The sequence below is a fragment of the Cardiocondyla obscurior genome, linkage group LG06 (assembly GCF_019399895.1).
Source record: "Cardiocondyla obscurior isolate alpha-2009 linkage group LG06, Cobs3.1, whole genome shotgun sequence".
Taxonomy (NCBI): domain Eukaryota; kingdom Metazoa; phylum Arthropoda; class Insecta; order Hymenoptera; family Formicidae; genus Cardiocondyla; species Cardiocondyla obscurior.
The window spans coordinates 5,014,895-5,034,444 of NC_091869.1; the positions used below are offsets into that span (position 1 = coordinate 5,014,895).

The window sequence follows — 19,550 nt, forward strand, 5'->3', positions numbered from 1 at the left end:
TGTCTCAGTTCACGCCGTACCGTTACGTCACGTAAGCATGCGCGCGACAATCGACGACGATTTAACCTTAAATTTTGTCACGCTTAGGTGAGAATCATGAGAATCCATCAGGGGAATTGTAACGAGCTCGCGTGACCGTGGGATTTGATAGGTATAATTAATTCAATAGTTTAATTTAATAGATTTGATAATTGCATTCTAAAGTGTGTTTCAATTAATTAAGTACGTACATACGAGCAAGTTCAAATTTAGCATACAAGTACAGACTATGCGCAGATGATCGGATGGCATGCGTAAATTGTCACGCAACGTGTTCGTGTCATTAGATGTCGCTGTATATTTCGTTATGCGACAGGTTACTTATAACCTTGTTAGTATCGATTTTTTTAAATTAATAATTTATTTAATATTGAAAAGTAATAATTTTAATTTTCAGTTTTGTACTCTACACGTCGGAAACGATAAAAATATTTATTTTTTTAAGAAATCGGTAAAGAAGACTGTTTCTTTCAGATTTATCCCTGCCGAAGAGTTTGTTCGATTACTATTTGAAAAACAATTATAAAAGATGACGAAAATGAACGAAATTGTTATTCGAGTACTGTACGGAAGCGAAACTGGAACCGCTCAAGATGTCGCAGAGCAAATTTGGAAGAGTGCCAAAAGGTTTTGTTGTTTTTTTTTCTTTCTGGCACATAAATTTTTGCTATGAATATTTTTTGGTCAATACAAATCATACTTTTATATATTTAAATAATTCTTTTTAAACAGACGTAATTAAACTAATTTAGATTATGTATGCAAGAAATTAATAAAATAAAAAATAAACAAGAAAAATAGCAAATATGTAAGTTACATAAGTTTCTCTTAATGATTTTTTAATTTTATAGAAAAGGATTGCAAAGCACTGTATCATGTCTGGATGATTACGACATTCAACATCTTTCTTTAGAACAATTAATTATTTTTGTTGTTGCAACAACTGGACAGGGAGATCCTCCAACCAACATGAAACATTTCTGGAGGCATCTATTACGTAAAAGTCTTCCAGTAACTTTGCTCCAAAATCTTAAATATGGTGTACTTGGATTGGGTGACAGTTCATATTCAAAATTTAATTTTGCTGCCAAGAAATTAAATAAACGCCTAGCGCAATTAGGCGGAAAAGAATTGTTGTCTATTGGACTTGCCGACGATCAACATAATTTGGGAATCGATGCTGTAGTTGATTCGTGGATCAAAACGTTATGGGAAGAAATTGTAAACGTTTTCAATATCTGTATAGAAAAAAAGTTCGAAGACGAAAATTTAATAATCGAAAGATATAACATTTCGATAACGGATATCAATCAATTAAATCGAAAACGTGAGAAATATTTAATAGATAATTTGAATAAATCGAATACTGACATCTATGCACAAGAAACTTTCATAAATAGCAATGTTAGAATAGGAACAATTGTTGAAAATATAAGAACTACGTCTGAAGATCACTTTCAAGATGTTAGATTAATAAAAATCCAAGCGGATGATATTAAATATAATCCTGGAGATGTTATCTACATTAGACCGAAGAATACTGAGGAACAGGTGAAACGATTCTTTGATATACTACATGAACACGATATAAAACTGTATCCGTGTACAATGATTCAAGTATCGGAGAAGGAAATAAAGGTACCGTTTGTCTTAAAACAGAATTTAACTTTGAAGGAAATTGTTGAGCAATATTGGGACTTGAATTTCAAGCCGCGGAGATCTACTATGCACACTTTATCTCTTATTAGTGAAAATGAATTGGAGAAAGAAAAACTCTGTGAATTTGCCAGTCCGATTGGCCAAGAAGAGCTTTATGATTATATTAATAGACCGAGAAGAAATATTTTAGAGGTTCTCATAGATTTCCCTCACACAACTAGCAAATTAAACATTAATTTGTTATTTGAAATTATGTCCGCAATAAAACCTCGTCCTTACAGCATTGCTTCCAGCTTAGAAGCCACCTCAAATGCTATACAAGTATTAGTAGCAGTAGTTAAATTTAAAACTAAACTGGTGGAGCCAAGATTTGGATTGTGTTCAAAGTGGCTGGCAAGTTTAAAAAATAACGATAAGTTAATTTTTTGGCTGCAAAAAGGAACGTTTCAATTTAGTAATAAACCGATGATTTTGATCGGTCCTGGTACTGGAGTCGCTCCGTTTAGGTCTTTACTTTTGGAAAAGGCAAAAACGGAGAAAGATTTGAAAGAATACATCTTGTTCTTTGGATGTAGAAATAAAAATAAGGATTATCACTGTAGAGAAGATTTCGAACGTCTATCAAGAGAGAATAATCTAAAAATGTTCTGTGCATTTTCCAGAGATCAGGATCGTAAAATGTAAATAATTAAAATTACTTTCAGATCATAATCTTTATTGTTTTATAAACGCAAAATTAAAGTTGATTATTTTAAAATTAATTATTACATAAATAAAAACTAAAAAGATATACAATAAAGATATGTTATTAAATCAATTTTTTTTTTATGTATAGTTTAATATTGTTTTTTTTTTTCTAGATATGTGCAACATCTTATCCGCCAACAAAAAGAGCTATGCTGGCAGTTTTTAGAAAACCATGGTAGTATTTATTTAGCAGGAAATTCTAAAAATATGCCGAACAACGTACGCGACGAATTCGTTAGTTTAGCAAAAGAAATCGGCAAAATGTCTAAGGAAGATGCAGAAACGTTTATCAGGCATTTGGAGAAGAATAATCGATATCAAACAGAAACTTGGGGTTGACAAGATATTAAAAAAAAAAAATCATCAAGATTTAAGGAAAATTTTTAATAGACATTAACGATACATTTTTTTGTACAAATTAATGTATATATATTTAATATATTCAATATGTTAAATGCAATCATTATAAGGTTTGCACCGACTATAACGTTAAAGATTAATTTATGCAAGTTAAATAAATTTTATTAAAAATTTAATATCTAAAGTAAGAACTCAACTAGTGGCTCGAAATACTAAACGCAGTGCTAGCATTAAATGCAGTTGTGTAACTTTGTTTTTTTTTTATAGCGCTGCTTATCGCATTATCTTCACCTTACGGTTGTTTAAATATTCACGAGGTCACATCTCAAATAAAACAATCAAGACATCGCAATTAACTACGCTTATTCATTTTATCGGGTCTCTGCATTTGGAAATTAGAGATTGGATTCCAGAGGAAGGGGAAATGGAAAAAAAAAAGAAGAACTCGACTGAAGTCATTATATGCAAGAGTAATGTAAACACGAAGGTCAGGCTTGATCGAGCGCGAATTTATCGCTTATGATTTATTAATATCATCGCCGCTCCCAACTCTAGACCGTGCCCGTGTTGGCAATCACCGATCAACGACCATGCGAACATTGCGAGCGTGAGTACCGTGATTACTCCGTAATTCATTTCATTCCTTTATCTATCTTCGTCGCGTCGAGCTACGCGGGGACGATCGGACTCGTCGTCGTCGGCTATTTTTACGCCTTGTTCTTTTCCTTCCGTTCAGTTTCGATTCTGAAACTTGAAATGTCGTAATCGCGTACACACGCGCGTCGTACCTCGTAGACGTTCGGTACCCCTCGGCGTTTCTCGGCCCACTTCGATACCTGTCGACGGCGTGCTGCACATTTCGACGAATTCGTAACCCCCGCGCGACTTAACCTAGTAAAGTATCCTCCGCGCAATACGGAAAATATAGTTTAATTGTGTGTAATTGCTCGCGTGCCGGCAACTCGCAGTGACCACCCACCCGTACGTATATCGAATCGAGCGGTCTCGGGTGAAGTTAACGCAATCAACGTCTACCCGCTCAGCCCGCTCTGCCGTTGATTGCACACCCCTCTCCTTTTTTTCTTTTCTCTCTCTCTTACTTTCTCTATCTATCTCTCTATCTCTTTTTCTCTCTGGCGTGCTATACGGGTAACAAACAAAACGCACGAACCGTCGCGTCGGCCGGTGGACGTTGGTATTGGCACGTGATTCTTTTCTCACCACGCACTCATCTTCCGAGCGGTCCATTAACGTCAATCGCCGGCAATAGGCCCTGGCAAATCGCTCTCCATTGATCCGCTCCGGTAACCGGTAGCGGTAGTCGGTTTCGGTCTTGAGACGGGCAACGCAAAAAAGGGCTCGCCCGGCCTAAGGTCTGTCTTATCGTTTTGCTGTGCTCTCCTGCACTCTCCCTTAACCTACCTTGTTCTGTGAGACCGTATGTACGCTGACCACATCTCGATTTGTCAGGAAATCTAAAGATGTAGCCTACAGAAATTATATATACATATACATGTATGTATATATGTGTTTATTACCCTATATGTGTATAATATTTATAACGATCACATTAATACTTTTCCTGTGACGTCAGAAGCACGAACGTGAGGTATTATTCAGTTCCTTAAGTGCAACATTGAATATTTAGGTCATTGTACAGAGAGATAATATATTGCATTTTCTAATTTACGACTTGTAAAAATGGTATTTTATTGCTTTCTATTTTGTGGTTAATTTTTTTTTCTTTTTTTTTTTATTGTGGTTAATTATTTTACTTCTGAAATATTAATTGTATGAATAATGATTAATATTTATAATATTTTTTGCTTAAAACTGTAAAATATTTTTGTAACTCGTTTTTTTTTAATTTATTTACTATTTTGTAATATTTTAATTTTTTCTTCACACTAAAAGATTTTAAGAAAATTTTACATTGCATATTGTCTGATCTTTTATAATTAATCTAAAAATTAACGCAAGTTTTCGTACTTTAAATCGGAGCTTTTTTGATAGCAATAAAATGTAATAAATTGTTAATAATTTTATGATAACTTTATGACGCCAGGTAATATAACGCAATTAAAATTAATATTTTTTTTTAGGTGAGGATAAAGTTGTGTAGTGTGTGGAGTGCAGCAAGTGCTTGTAAAATTACACTTTCTGGACCGTTTGGGCGTTGAAGGATGCAGCATAGTCATTACAGATATTACTAAAATCACTGTCCAAGTCAATAGTATTTGAGGAATCTCTTTCATAACAGAAAAGAGAATTAGCAGAAGAAGAGAAATGGCGGGCACTTACACGAAAAAGGAGTTTGGTGCGGGGCCTGAAGAGCAAACTCTTCTAAAAGATTCCAACGGGACTCGCATCGTACCTTCGAAAGGTAATGGGGGCCGTGGTACACCATCTGTCGCGTCCACCGTCATGGCTATAGGGGAATGCGGTAGCTTTTTTTGGAATGGGTTTCTTGTGGTTTTATTCTATATCAGTATTGCTGACCAAACCAGTCTGTAAAAGAGGCTGTCAGGCTGTGGACTTAACATCCTTGGCACTGATAGTCAAGTATTTGTGGGTTTAACATTGGGTTGTAGTTTGTTAGACTTGATATATATATCTTAACAATTTCCATTCTAATAGTAGTTTTATAATACACAAAAGTTTAGCAAACTGAATTTGATTAAAATTAATAGTTAATTATTTTTATTTATGCTATATCAGATTTATGATTTGGGAGAATTCAGTGAGGCTTGGCTAGTTGATTAAACTTTGTGAGAAATTTAAACAAATTTGAAATAATTTAATCCATGGAGCAAAATTTTATTGTTATCTTGATTTGATTTTGAGATTGCAAATTCTATTTTATATGACTGATAATTACATTAACGATATTAAAATAATTTTGAACTTAATGCCTTTTTATATAAGTTATTTAATTTTTATTAGTTTAATGAATTATAATAAATATTAAAATTAAATTATCTTAATTACTTTTTAAGGATATTATTTATCTTGTTCTGTTATAGTGCAACTGAAAACTGATAAGAGACTTTTAAAGAATGTGTTTTTTGTTTTGAAATCATATTGATTACTTGCTATCTGTAATTGCTTTACAACAGATAGCTACAAGTATTTTAAAATTCTTACAAATTGTATTTTAACAAGATAAAAAAAAATCAATTTTATACTTAAAATGTCTATTAAGAAATAATCATTAAGCTATTGCAAAAGTTTTAAAATAGTTCATGTTTTTATTTAATTTTACAAATTTTTTTTATTTGCATTTATAATTTGCAAAATGAATGAAAATTACGTTGTCTAATTGTTTATATTAATTTTCTATTTTTTATTGCGAACGATATATGCAATAATACTGCATAATAGCATTAAAAGATATTTTATCAATTCCTATAACAGAATTGAATTTTATTAGGCGTAGCTTATTTTGCTGATGTCACTTGCTGATTTAGCTAAATGAACATAAGAGTCTTTGCTGCAGTTATTAACAGTCTTAAACGTGATACTTATAGCAGTGTTTTTAATTCTCACCAGTAAAAAATTATTAATAATTCTCTACTAAGTAACAATAGCAGTTTTTTTTAAATTATTTATTTCGCTAAAATCTGATATAATTTTCTAAGTGCAAAAAAAATGGTAAAAGGTATAATTAATGTAGTAATTAGCAGCAAGATCTAATATTATAAATAATACATGATATTTAATATTGAATAAATCTGTAACGAAGTAATTTACGTTTAAGGTTCAGAACCTGTACGTCTTTCACCAGGATGGGAAGGCACAGGTAGACCCGACGACGAATTAAATTTTAAAGGCGTTACAATGGATCAAGCAGACCTTGAATTGAATCCTCCTAGAGATAGGTATAATTATGTGCAAAGTTTATTAATATTTGTTTTATTAGAATTTTCTTACCTATAACATATGTAAAATTTATATACATTAATCGTAAAAATATGGTTTATTTAAGTAAATTTGGTTTTTGTTTTATTTTAGATTAAATTTAGTATTTTTCATATTGATACTTCATGGAATCGGTGCCTTGATGCCATGGAATATGTTTATAACAGCTAAAAATGTAAGCTAAGTATAATAATTTATATTAATCGTGTTCTTTAAAATTATAAGAATATGTATTTATTTATTGTACATTTGCAGTATTTTGTCAGTTACAAATTGTCTAAAGAATACACTGGTGTAGATACAAACTATGCGACGAATTTTCTCGCGTATCTGGGATTTGCAGCACAAATACCGAATTTGTTGTTTAACTGGCTAAATATATTTATACAATTTGGGTATGTATATAACAAATACATTTTGCAACGAGAATATTTTAATTTTAATTTATTTATTACAATTTAATGTTATAATTGCGATCGTAAATGTAAATTTTATTAATTTTAGATTAAGATTATATTATATATTAAACAGTAGTATGTCTTTTGCTATAAGATATGTTTTTAACTTTTCAGAGGTAATTTGACTACGCGCATAGTATGGAGTATCTTTGTTTTAGTCTTGATATTTGTTTTTACTGTAATCTTGGCAATGACTGACAGTTCTGGTTGGCCTGGAGTGTTCTTTTGGGTTACTATGGTATCTGTTGTTATATTAAATAGTAAGTAACTTATTAATTTGTCAGCACTTAAAACTGTTTACGTAATATAAATTTTATTTTCAAAATTATTATATGTATTATAATTAATGTAGAAAATAATTAAATATAGACAAATTTTATTTTAGCTGCAAATGGCATTTATCAAAACTCGGTGTTTGGAATGGCAGCAAAATTACCTAGCAAATACACGGGCGCTGTTATTTTAGGCTCGGTAAATCACATTTAACAAAAAATTACTTTATTTATTTTTATAATGTAAAAACATTTATAATGTATTATTTTCAGAATATCAGTGGAACTTTTACAGCTATAATAAACTTCCTAGCTGAAATAATGGCTCCAAACGCGCGCACTGCCGCTATATATTACTTCATTACGGCTTTGTTCATTCTCTTGGCTTGTTTTGATACATACTTTGCACTTCCAATCAATGTGAGATTTTAATTAAAATATTAATATTTAAGTTAATCAAATTTAAATTTATTAATTAATGTTAATCAATTTTATTATAGAGATTTTATCGATATCATGAGCTTCTTCATCAGAAAGACTTGAATAAAAGACAATTGGAGAACAGTTCAGGAGGAAAATATAAGCCAGCTTATTGGACGGTATTCAAGGCGTGTTTCCCACAGTGCTTCAACACATTTCTAATCTTCTTTGTTACTTTAGCACTTTTCCCAGCTGTTCACTCTGATATACGTTCTTCGGATGAGAATTTTGTAATTCCATCGGAATATTACAGCAGCATTATGTGCTTTTTAACGTTCAATATCACTGCCATGCTGGGAAGCTTGGTTGCGTCATTAGTTCAGTGGGTATGTAAATTTCAGTATTAACATAAAATTATATACTATTTATTTAATTAATTTTTATTTTTTATTTATAGCCAAGCAAGAAGTATTTAGTAATTCCAGTAGTTCTCCGGTTTGCATTCATACCGTTGTTCTTGTTCTGTAACTATTTACCAGCACAAACGGATCGAATATTGCCAATACTTATAAAAAATGATTGGATATTTTGGGTCATCGCAATTACTATGGGTTTCAGTAGTGGCTACTTGTCGTCATTATCGATGATGTATTGTTCTAGGTAAGCATAATTAATAAAAAGCAAAAAATGCAAAAAATTTATAGGCTCGTATATCAATTAATAAATATGCATGTACAACATTATTGTATAATAAATATTTTGTATTTAGAATGGTGGATTCGCAATACGCTTCGACGGCAGGTATGTTTGGAGCAGCGTCTTTGATTACGGGGATTTTCACGGGAATTCTGTTTTCCATGGTAATGCCTTTTCTCGTATCCAACGTGACATTTTGATCGTTTTAAAGTTAAGGTACAGTAAATTTTGGTATATTTATATTAACTCAGGAGCTAGAAAAAAGATTGAAAATTAAAAACGTACGGTTCGTTTTCATAATTACAGATTAAATTAATACAAATAACAGTTAAAAAAATTTTTTAAGAAATGACAACGCCGAATACGAAAGATTAATTGTTATTTCAAAGAACAGTTTAAGAAAACCGAAATTACTTTTCTCGACAAATATGAGAAAATGTTTTTAGAGAATGCTCGTTCGCTTATATAATATAAATACTTATACAAACGTATATCTAATCTATAATTATTTAAGTAACGGACTATAAGGGCAAGTTTTTGATAACGTAAAAGCCATTTGAAGTTATGCGTGTTTTTTATAAACGTGTGTCTTAAACTTTCTATTGATTGACAATTTTTGAAGTCCTATTAATAGAAGAAATAGATACGAAAGTAAATTAAGACCATATAAAGTGCATTAATGACACAATCTGATCACCTTACAACAAATTTGTATAAGAAATGCCGAACTCCATGGTTTTACGAGGATTATAGGAACTATACTATATTATTACTGCTCCTATTATTAAAACCGGACCAATAAGCCTTATTAACAAACGAAGCTACGTAGCGCTTCAGTTTTTATATTGTTCAGATAGAAATCGCTAAATTATTAAATTTATCAGGAAGAATCACATATTTAAATCTACAGTCCGTTGAGCGTTAAATAAATATTTGATGCAAAATATTTGTTTAACACATAACGATCGTTTATTACGATCATGTTTAAAAAAAAAAAAAAAAAAAAAGAATGAGAACATTTAATATAGCTATTATCGAATGCTTCCTCACATAGCGATAAAGATGCAATGAGAATACATGTCTTAATAGATAAGCATTACATTTTTAAATAGAGTTTACTCTAAAGTTGTCATGCTGAATTTTCCTGCAAAAAACTTATTTCTTTTTTTTTTTTAATTTGGTCATGGGTATAGTTATAATTAGAAAGTTTTTTTTTTAATTACATTTAAATAAAATATACAATCTTTGGTAAAATTAAAAGTCAACATAATAAGTTACAAGTAATACGGAAGGCCAAGTCTGATTTTTTCTTTACATCATAATAAAATATAGCAAGATCTGCTATAACGATCTTGTTATGTATTTTCATATTATTTGTAACATTACATCTTATTCTGTAATTACAAGGTTGTATTTTTGCACTTTTTTTAATTATTTTATATTTTATTTAATATTTCTTCGACACAACATGTATAGTAAAAAAGTTTTAGATTCATTTTTCCCCCAGGGGTTATGTCATTGTTTTTACAGGTTTATTTTTTTTTATTTTTATTTTGTAATACTCCTAATTAAAATTCTAAATAATCAAATGTTAGTATGTTTTTGTAAAACCTTCTGTTTTACAACAGTTTAAGAGTACTATGTCACAAGAAATGATGCAGGAGAGTTAAGACTGTTGGCCATCCAATTGATACTAGTCTCCATACACGTTTGATGACACGATTTTCTTATCTTACATTAATAGATCAATGAGCAACAATTTAAAAAACAGCAAATAGTTATTCTTTTCTTTTTTCAGTATATGTGTACAAAATTGTCATACGCATACATACTTATTTCATTTATACACTACGTAATGACATAATTGATGTTTTATACATTTCACGTAATAATGACATTAAGGTATACAGGATACAATACTCTTCCATTAGGTCGTGCCTGGACAATTTGCATCTTTTTCTTTTCGTTTGCTTTTTTTTTTTTAAATTGCTACACGTGCTTTTTATTTAGCACAAGTTTAAAAAAATTAACATTAGTTATTTAAACCTATAATCTATTAAAAATTATTTTTATTTGAAAAAGCAATATATAATATATTTATATATATAGATATATCTCAATTACGTACAATGTATTATTTATTTTGACTAAAATTTTCCCTCACAATTTTCTTACAGCAATTTTATAACAATGTATAATATTTATATTATATTAACCAGTTTAGTACCAGATACATTTCGATATAGTTTATACATGTTTTTAATTGTGTATTTTTGTACAGAAATATCATTCGTGTGTTACGCTTCATCACGAGAAAGAAAAGATGTTCCTAAAATGTTTGGCTAAATTTTACCATATTCTATTCTATACCAATTTCATTAGATTTTATATATTAATTCTGCTCTATATCGATATTAAGTATTAAACTCGCATAATATTACAGAACACATTATACTCGAAATACTTTAGGAACACCTCTTATCCAGATGTGGGATGTATTCAGCAGAAATACGAATTTTATTCAATCGCATTTACGCGATACATTTTTAAATATGTTAAACTCTAAGCTCTATAACGCACCTATACTTAAGTTTTTACCGAGAGTTTGAATAAGATCGGAGTCGAGTGAAAACCTAATACTCAAAAGGGTTTTGCTAAACGGTATTCAGTTTTGATAAGTCTACTTGACACTGACATTTCGAATCTTCCGTAGAAACTTAGTCTATTACCTTTACCATTTTATTGTGTGTATAATAATAATTAATTCATTACATTTCACTCGTTTTCAACTTTGCATTTATTAATCGATAAACGTTCACAAGTTACATTGCAAGTAATATTTGATTGAAGGAAAATTATATTATGCAGATAATATAATCCATTTGAATTAAATTAATACAACTAAATTATTGAATTGCAATTTCTTTAAACTTCGTCATCTTATTAGACTGATGAAAATCGTAGTTCTAAAATAAATTTTGAATTTTCCATAAGGACAATCCTCCATATAAAACAACAGACAATAACTGATCAAGGGAATTTGATGAATAATTAAATAAACTCGGAAGACTCATTGAATTTAAGAAAGAAAAAAAAAGAAAACAAAATTGATAGAATAGATGAAATATTTTTATATGTGAATTCTCAGTCACACGAATAAATTTCATTCGTCGGATTGTTTCGCGCATATCGTACCATTTAGATTTTAAGCACTTTTATTAAAAATATTCATGCATTAATATTAATTAATCATTACATATAAGGTTTAAATACGCATTTATTTCCACGTAAAAAAGATACATATTGATTCATACATTTTACGTACACATATTAGTTTATCATTTTTATATGGAATGTATGCGTAACATATTATACATATAAATATCCAGGATTTAAAAAATTGCAAATCTTGATTACATATTGATTTAAAATTATTTTTTTAAGTATTAAAAAGAATGTGATTGTAACGTATTAAAAACTTTTGTAAGATTTAATTTTAATTTAAAAAAAAATTAATCATATCCTGATATTCTTATAATTAACTCTTTATTTCTCAACGTTTCGACACATGAAAAATTGATTTACTTTTAATCCGCAATAAAAAAAAAAATAAATGTAAATTTGGATTAATCCTGAATATATAAAAGCAAAAATTTTGTAAGATAAGAAATTTATGGTTACATTTTATGAATAAGTAGATTTATAAAAACAGTTTAAACCGTTCAATTTATTGTAGAAAGAACGTTAAATAAATGATTAAGGACTAACTATCCCCGTTAACAGACAATCAGCTGCTATTTTCATACGACAAATTATAATAATAGTATTATTCGTTTACATATCTTTCAAAATATAGGATAGATGTGAATAAATCAATCCAGTTTTCCTTAAAAATAAATGTTATTTTCTTCCAGTATCAGTAATATATAATTATTATTAAATAACAGAGATTGGAGCAAGAGAAAAGAGCCATAAGCGTTAAGCATGTAATACAACGTATGTATATACTTGAAGTCAATGCTGAAATTTACATTACGTAAACTTTTTCGATTTTCTTATATGGGAATACTTCTTTGGTCTTCGGGCAAATCACTGTGCCGTTATTTTCTTGAGCCATTTTTTCTAATGCCTATAACGCGAAAAAAAATTAAAACCTTTTTTTCTTTACATTATTTTTTAATTAACACTAGTAATTAAACTTACCTGTTCACCATATACGTAGCCATTCGGCATCATCATGGGCTGATTATATTCGTTCAGAGGTTTTCCGCTTATGCTGCAAACAAGCCGTGATTGCGAACAGTGAGCGAAAGGCAGCGGTGCGGCTAATTCGTTCAGGGCTTCGTTGCAAACTGGGCAACTAGGATTTCGGCCTTCCTTATTAGCGCTATAACATTGGGGAGTTTTAAGAGCCGACAGACCGGCTTGCAGAGCTACCGTGAATACGCTCTGGCTTGCCAGTTGAAACAGTCTGTAGTTTTCTTGTCGAAACGTTTCAATCAACTTATCCCATCTGTACAAAAATCCTTGAAAATCATTATTGATGTACATACATAATTCTTTTGCGCGAAAAATTATAATTTTTATGTTACAGACACAATAAATATTATAGATCTAAATTTTTTTTTTTAATAAAGTAATAATAGTTCATCTATAAATAACGAACCGTTTTTCATCCAGTAAATCTTTATAAGGACTCAAGTACGCGCGAGCCGGGAATGCTAATTGACCCATGCAGCATTGAATCTCTTGCAGTTGATAATCGTCGTAATTAGAAAAGTATTTGCGGGCATGTTTCACTGCATCAAGTCGTCTGTCGGTTCGCACTAATTCAATAAATTCTTGCACACGCAAATTAAACTCCATAGTACTACCTAGTTTTCTTAATTTTGAACGATTGTCATGGCACCAACCGATACATCTCGCAGTTTCATGGTTTGCCAAAGATTTCTCCACTTCTCTCGATACCATAAATACATCTGTATACGTATATATATTTTTTTTATTTAAGGAGTTTTAATTCATAAAATATTAATGTATAAAATTTATAAAAGCTTCCAAACTTTAATTTTATACGTACTATGTACATTGTGTTAAATAACGTACCGATATTTGTTAGATCCCTGAGTTCGCTACTGTCTGCCAGTTTAGTTGCCGTTTTATAATACCCTTTGCGAAGGAAATATTCCACTAGCATTCTGTCTAGTCTTTGTCGTCTCCATTGATTCACGGCACTTGGAGAAGTATTGGCGTGATCTTTTAAATGATCTAATCTTCTTTTGCATACCATGCCTGCTTGTAATTCCTCGGCAATAGATTCTTGAGCCTTACGTTTTAAAACTTGAAGTCTAGCAACCACGCCGCCGAGCAGCTTGCTAATTTCTCCAGTTGCTACATAAGATCCCTCGGTCTTGAGACTTTTCTCAAGCTCGTTAGATACAGCCTGAACGTGCGATACCTCTCTGTCAAGAGTTTTTTGAGCAGAACGAAACTTTTTGTTTAAAAGTTCATATGGAACCTGTCGTTTTTAAATTATGTTACTAAATTAATACATAAATTAAAAACTAACATATACATATATATTAAAAACGCATTCATATTTATATATAATTTTTTTTCTTTACGTTACTATTATTTAATTTTATTAAACAAATATATATATATATATGTATATATATATATATATATATATATATATATATATATATATATATATATATATACAAAACTTTGTTCAGAAATAAAGTCGCGTCGTCAAACTTTCAAATAGTAAAATATTTTTAACTTGCATGTGAAATAAAAAACATCAGTAAGAATTTACCTTTAAAGTAGGGTGCTCAAGGCTCTTCACGTCTGACATATTGGTTAAATGCTTAAAACAACGAGCGACACAAGGGAACGCGAACTGTAAAAATGCAAAGTCGACAGTGTGATTAAACGTCAATTATTACACATCGTCGCTTAAATGTTTACGTGTCCATGTCAAATCTCAATAGAAAGTAGCTGACGGCGACGTAGAGAGCTGCGCACTAGCCAATGATTTCAAGATTGCATTCGAGGTTCACACAATCATCTGTAATACTCGGTTCACTCTACCGTCACATGTTCAGTTTGTTTACGAATAATCTAAGTCGGTTTATTGCGTTTCTCTCGTTGACGTGTAGAGACCATATCGGATAAGCTTAAGATTCTTCTTTTTTTTTCTCTCTCTCTTCTGATGCGGCCACCAAGCCCACTCGAGCCAAATAGATCGAGCAGCTTGATACAGCCGAGAACGAAGCAGAGCAAAAGCTTAGGGTTCCTGTACAACTGCGCGATTTACGTCTCTTCGTCTTTTGTTTAGCAGTTTCTCGAGGTCGATTGGGCTCGATATGGCCAGGAGCAATGTGTGCTCCGATGGCGCCATCGAGACCCGCGGCGCACGAAGGTACTTTATGAAATATGAATTGAAAGACGACACTAGTCGTACAAATATTATAACATTTACAAATTTTGTAACTTTGTAATTACTAAATCAAGTTACGCACGCGATTTTTCACGCGCAAGAGATCTTAATTGAACCGAATTTTAAAACCTTCTTTGTGATGAATGTGATAAAGTTTTGCAGAATTAGTTTTTTTCTTTTTTTTTTTTTTTTTTTTTGGGACCGAAAGCTGTAAATTAACGTGTCGAGAAGGAGATTATGAATTTGATATGTCTTCAATGTTCTGGAAATTTTATTTCCAACATTTTATATGCTTTTTAATTAAATTAGATAATTCTTTTAATTTAATTAGATAATTCTGTAATGTTAACTTTTTTATCGCAAGTATGCGTCGCGATTAAAAATTGTATTAAAATTAAAAAGTATGTCGTAATAGTTCCTATCATCTAAAACAAATAAAACACATAAATGTTGCGTTTATTAATTTTCAATTTTCAATTAAGTATTCAAATCAACTTATATCAAGTATAATAATTAATTACTGTACCTTACGTAGAAATGTTGCATCGATAGTAAAACCTTTCGCAGAAAATGTGTTGTCGCGATGCAATACTTGCAGAGAAAACAGACGCAACTGTCCAATGTAAAATAAAAAGAAAAAGAAAAATAAAAACGAACATTTATAAAAATATAAAAAGAATAAATATATACTTTATATTTCAAAAGAAAAAAAAAGAAAAAAAACTGTAATATAAAACTAAAATATTTTACTGAAACAAAATAATTTACCTCGTTTCTAATTTGATCATTATTCGTGCTGTTGGAAACGTCATAAATAGTAGTGCTAATCTTTATAGCTTGATTCTTGCTGGTTTCGCAAGCCCATACTATGAACATTACTCTTGTAATGTGATACAACAAGTAAGACGTCAAGACAAAATTATGAATTTGCTCAGTCAAATTAATATATATCCCATTATTCCACCGCACTATACTAGCATACAAATTAAAAGTAACCTCGGTGAAGACTTCGGTAAAGATAGCGAGGATCTGCGGGCTGAAAATCATATTTAACATTTGCACCACGTCGCTGACCGTCGTGTACTCCTTCTGCAAAACTTTAATCTCGTTCAACACAAGTAGATTTCTTTGCTGGCGGTAAATCATCCCGAGAGGATGCGAATCGTCATTTATAATAAGCTCCCGTAAGCTCGTCAGCTTGTCGTCGATTCTCTCGAAACACGCTTTTAATATGCAAACACAGTCGATGTACAACATACTTATTTGAAACGTTTGGAAGCGGGTGTAGTATTCGATTACGAAGATTAAAACACAAGACGTAGAGTTTTCCGACGGAAAGCAATATCTGGACAATGTCAAAAACCCGTGGCCTATCATCAAATAGAACCCGAAAATATCCTTGAAGTGTATCAGCTTGGAGAGCTTTTTGTACGACTTTCGTGACAATTTCGAGGACACTTCCGATATCGTTTGTAGCAAACGCATATACGGTTTGGTCATAACAATCCAGACGATCAATATGAACGTTTCAGACAAAAAGTAGCAGCTGTCCCGAATTTTTTGGCATATCTTTGAATTGTAACTATTTCTCGATAAAACATAATAGATCCGTATTATCTGATAGATGATGTTGCAGCACATTACGACGGTCAACAATACGTAACGCGGTCTCGATGGCTCGAAAATCGAAACGTTGATCTTGTACGGGAATATTCCGAGAATGCGGAAGAAAGTGAAGCAGGGAAGCATTAAAGATTGAAAGTCCGTGGCATGGAATAATTGCCATTTATTCCACATTATTCTGCCGATCGTTTCCGGAAGTTTGACGATTAATTAAAACGTAATCAGCGAAATGTACTGCGTGAATTAGCTACAAACTTTAATTTTCAAAGACATTAATTGATGTAATTAATTCATTACGAACGCACTATTGTTCTTAATAAAATATAATTACGTGCCCTTCATTTATAAACGCAACTTTTTAAGATTGTTTTCCTTCGGTAAATACATCGTCTGTTACGTATTCTTCATTATTAGTCTGCACCGTTTGAAATTTAGCGTAAAACTGCAAAGGTGTTGCTAGGCTTAATAAAATGCCTGGAAATTATATTTGTTATTATTCTTGAAATTAAAAAGCCGTTCGATCGACGTTTATCCTTGGACTACAGCGCGTAAAATAATTAAATGCAAACTGCTGTAATATAGGTAGATTACATATGAGGCAAATTGTGTTATCATACGTGAAAGGATACATAAAAAAATGTTATCCGTACAAAATTAATTAGTAATAAGATTTTTAGTAACAAAATTTATTAATTGCAAAGATATATGCTATTTATCCTGTAACGCTATGTTTTAATTTAATTATTATTGCTTACATATTTAATTTTATACCTTCAGTGCTTGGCAATTTTATTACCGATATCTTGCAAATGCAGTTTAGTTAGATTTTATGATGTTGACTCGCAGCCCTTCCATCGCAAGCGTGCGTCGCGATTAAAAACTGTATTAAAATTAAAAGGTACGTAGTGATAGTACGTATCATCTAAAAAAAAAAAAAAAAAAAAAAAAACAACACACACAAATGTTGCAGATTAATTTTGACGGTGTTTAAATCAATTTATATAAAGATTAATTAATAATTTATAATTACTCTACCGTTCTGAGAAAAGCTGCGTCTACAGTAATACCTTTTCCAGAAAATGTATTGTCACAATGCAGCATTTGCAAAGAGAACAGATGCAACTGTCCAATGTTAGATAAAAAAAAATTTATGAAGATATTAAAAGAGTAATTATATTTTATTAAAAAAAAAAAAATTGTATCACTATGTGAAATATTTAATCAAACATATTAAATTAAATTTTTTTTTCTTTTTTTTTTAATTTTACAACTTACCTCATTTCTTATTTGTTTGTTACTGGTGCTGTTAGAAATGTCGTGAATAGTAGTGTTGATCTTTATAGCTTGATTCTTGCCGGTTTCACAAGCCCATACTGTTACTATTAGTTTTATGACATGATACAACATGTACGATGTTAGGAATATGTTGTTAATTTGCTGAGTCAGATCGATAGATATCCCGTTATTCCATTGTACTATATTTATATATAACTCGAAAGTAATCTCAATGAAGACTTCCGCACAGATGGCAAGGAACTGTGGACTGAAAAGTAACTTTAGCATCTGAACTGTGTCGCTAAGCATCAAATATTCTTTCTCCAGAATTTTAAGTTTGTTTAATAAAAATGTGCTCCTTTCTTGGCAATAAATCAATCCGAAAGGATGTGACTTATCGTTTATCAGGAGCTCCCGTAAATTTATCAGATTGTCGTCGATTCTCTTAAAACAGGCTTTCACTATACAAACGCAATTAATGTATAACATGTTTATTTGAAACTTTTGAAAGCGGATGTAACATTCCAATATGCGCAATATTAAAGGAACAAGAAAGTTTTGTTCTTTCATGAACAAATGTCTTCGTAAAGACGCCAGAGATTGACATATCAAAAAGAAAAAACCGAAAATATCTTTAAAATGTATTAGTTTAGACAGTTTTTCGTATGATTTTGAAGATAATTTCGAAGATACGTCCAACACCATTTGTAATAAGCGCATTTGTGGCTTAGTCATAATTAACCAAATGATTGATATGATGTTTTCAAGTATAAAATAAGAATTATCTTGAATTTTCTGTGGTATCCTCTGTCTGTGATCTTTTCTCGCTATATTGACAATATATATCTGTATCAGTACATAAAAGCAATTGACACACGTTACGACAATTAACAAGATGTAACGCGGTCTAGATGCTTCAATGATTGAAACGTTTATCTTGTATGGGAATATTCCAAGAATACGGAAGAAAGTAAAGCAGGGAAACATCAAAGATTGAAAGTCCGTGGCATGGAACAATTGCCATTTGTTCCACATTATCCTGACCTCGTCTCTGGGGTCTTCCACGATTGATTAAATATTATCAGCGAAGCGTTACCGTATAAGCTACAATTTTAATTACAAATAATATTAGTAACTATCCATTATCTATTAAATTATACACTTTTTGTCTTAGTAAAATAATTACGAATTAATACTTCTTTTCCGAGGGCCACTTTTAATATTGTTCTCTTTCCACAAGTGCATAAATCGTCACATATTTCTTCATCGTTGGTCTGTGCGGCATGAATTTTAGTGCAAAACTGAGAGGAGCCTGTTGAGTAGAATAAAATGCTTAGAAATTATTTGTTATTCTTATTCATGAAATTAAAAAGGTGACGTTCGATCGACGTTTATCCTTGGAATACAGCACATAAAATAATGAAGTGCAAACTGCTGTAATTTGCATACATGTATATGTAACATATATACATATATACTATATTAAATCAATTAATAGTTATTAAAATACCTTAAATACTGCTAATTCATATTAACAATGTATGGATAACATTTCCTGTATTGTTTTGCGTATGTTCGCATAATTTACTCTATATGTATTATTATTTTGTTGTATAATTCCTTTTTTCACTTCCTCAA

General features: G+C 30.8%; 3 protein-coding genes across 4 annotated transcripts; 1 reads left to right on the plus strand and 2 right to left on the minus strand.

Annotated features, from left to right (window-relative positions):
- Positions 1 to 7: 7 nt before the first annotated feature.
- On the plus strand, positions 8 to 9,579 carry LOC139103769 (NADPH-dependent diflavin oxidoreductase 1). The gene is given in 13 exon segments (XM_070658767.1): positions 8 to 151; positions 514 to 666; positions 891 to 2,378; positions 2,559 to 2,623; positions 6,548 to 6,683; positions 6,817 to 6,898; positions 6,979 to 7,118; positions 7,296 to 7,441; positions 7,567 to 7,652; positions 7,727 to 7,873; positions 7,954 to 8,259; positions 8,331 to 8,533; positions 8,643 to 9,579. Coding segments are annotated over 12 exon segments (3,024 nt in total). The 5' UTR covers positions 8 to 151; positions 514 to 568; the 3' UTR covers positions 8,770 to 9,579.
- A 2,871-nt stretch (positions 9,580 to 12,450) lies between these two features.
- Positions 12,451 to 14,925, minus strand: Kaz (E3 ubiquitin-protein transferase Katazuke). Its single transcript, XM_070658738.1, has 5 exons — positions 14,391 to 14,925; positions 13,676 to 14,087; positions 13,236 to 13,548; positions 12,773 to 13,082; positions 12,451 to 12,698 (listed from the first exon to the last, which is right to left on the minus strand). Exons 1-5 carry the CDS (start codon positions 14,427 to 14,429, stop codon positions 12,597 to 12,599), a joined length of 1,176 nt encoding a protein of 391 aa, XP_070514839.1. The 5' UTR covers positions 14,430 to 14,925; the 3' UTR covers positions 12,451 to 12,596.
- A 1,879-nt stretch (positions 14,926 to 16,804) lies between these two features.
- Positions 16,805 to 19,481, minus strand: LOC139103755 (uncharacterized). 2 transcript variants are annotated; one of them, XM_070658745.1, is made up of 4 exons: positions 19,099 to 19,429; positions 17,913 to 19,016; positions 17,673 to 17,759; positions 16,805 to 17,559 (listed from the first exon to the last, which is right to left on the minus strand). In XM_070658745.1, exons 2-4 carry the CDS (start codon positions 18,945 to 18,947, stop codon positions 17,458 to 17,460), a joined length of 1,224 nt encoding a protein of 407 aa, XP_070514846.1. In that variant the 5' UTR covers positions 18,948 to 19,016; positions 19,099 to 19,429; the 3' UTR covers positions 16,805 to 17,457. The 2 variants fall into 2 exon arrangements, with proteins under 2 accessions (XP_070514846.1, XP_070514845.1); XM_070658744.1 differs by lacking the exon at positions 16,805 to 17,559 and having other exon boundaries at positions 17,568 to 19,016; positions 19,109 to 19,481.
- Positions 19,482 to 19,550: the final 69 nt, after the last annotated feature.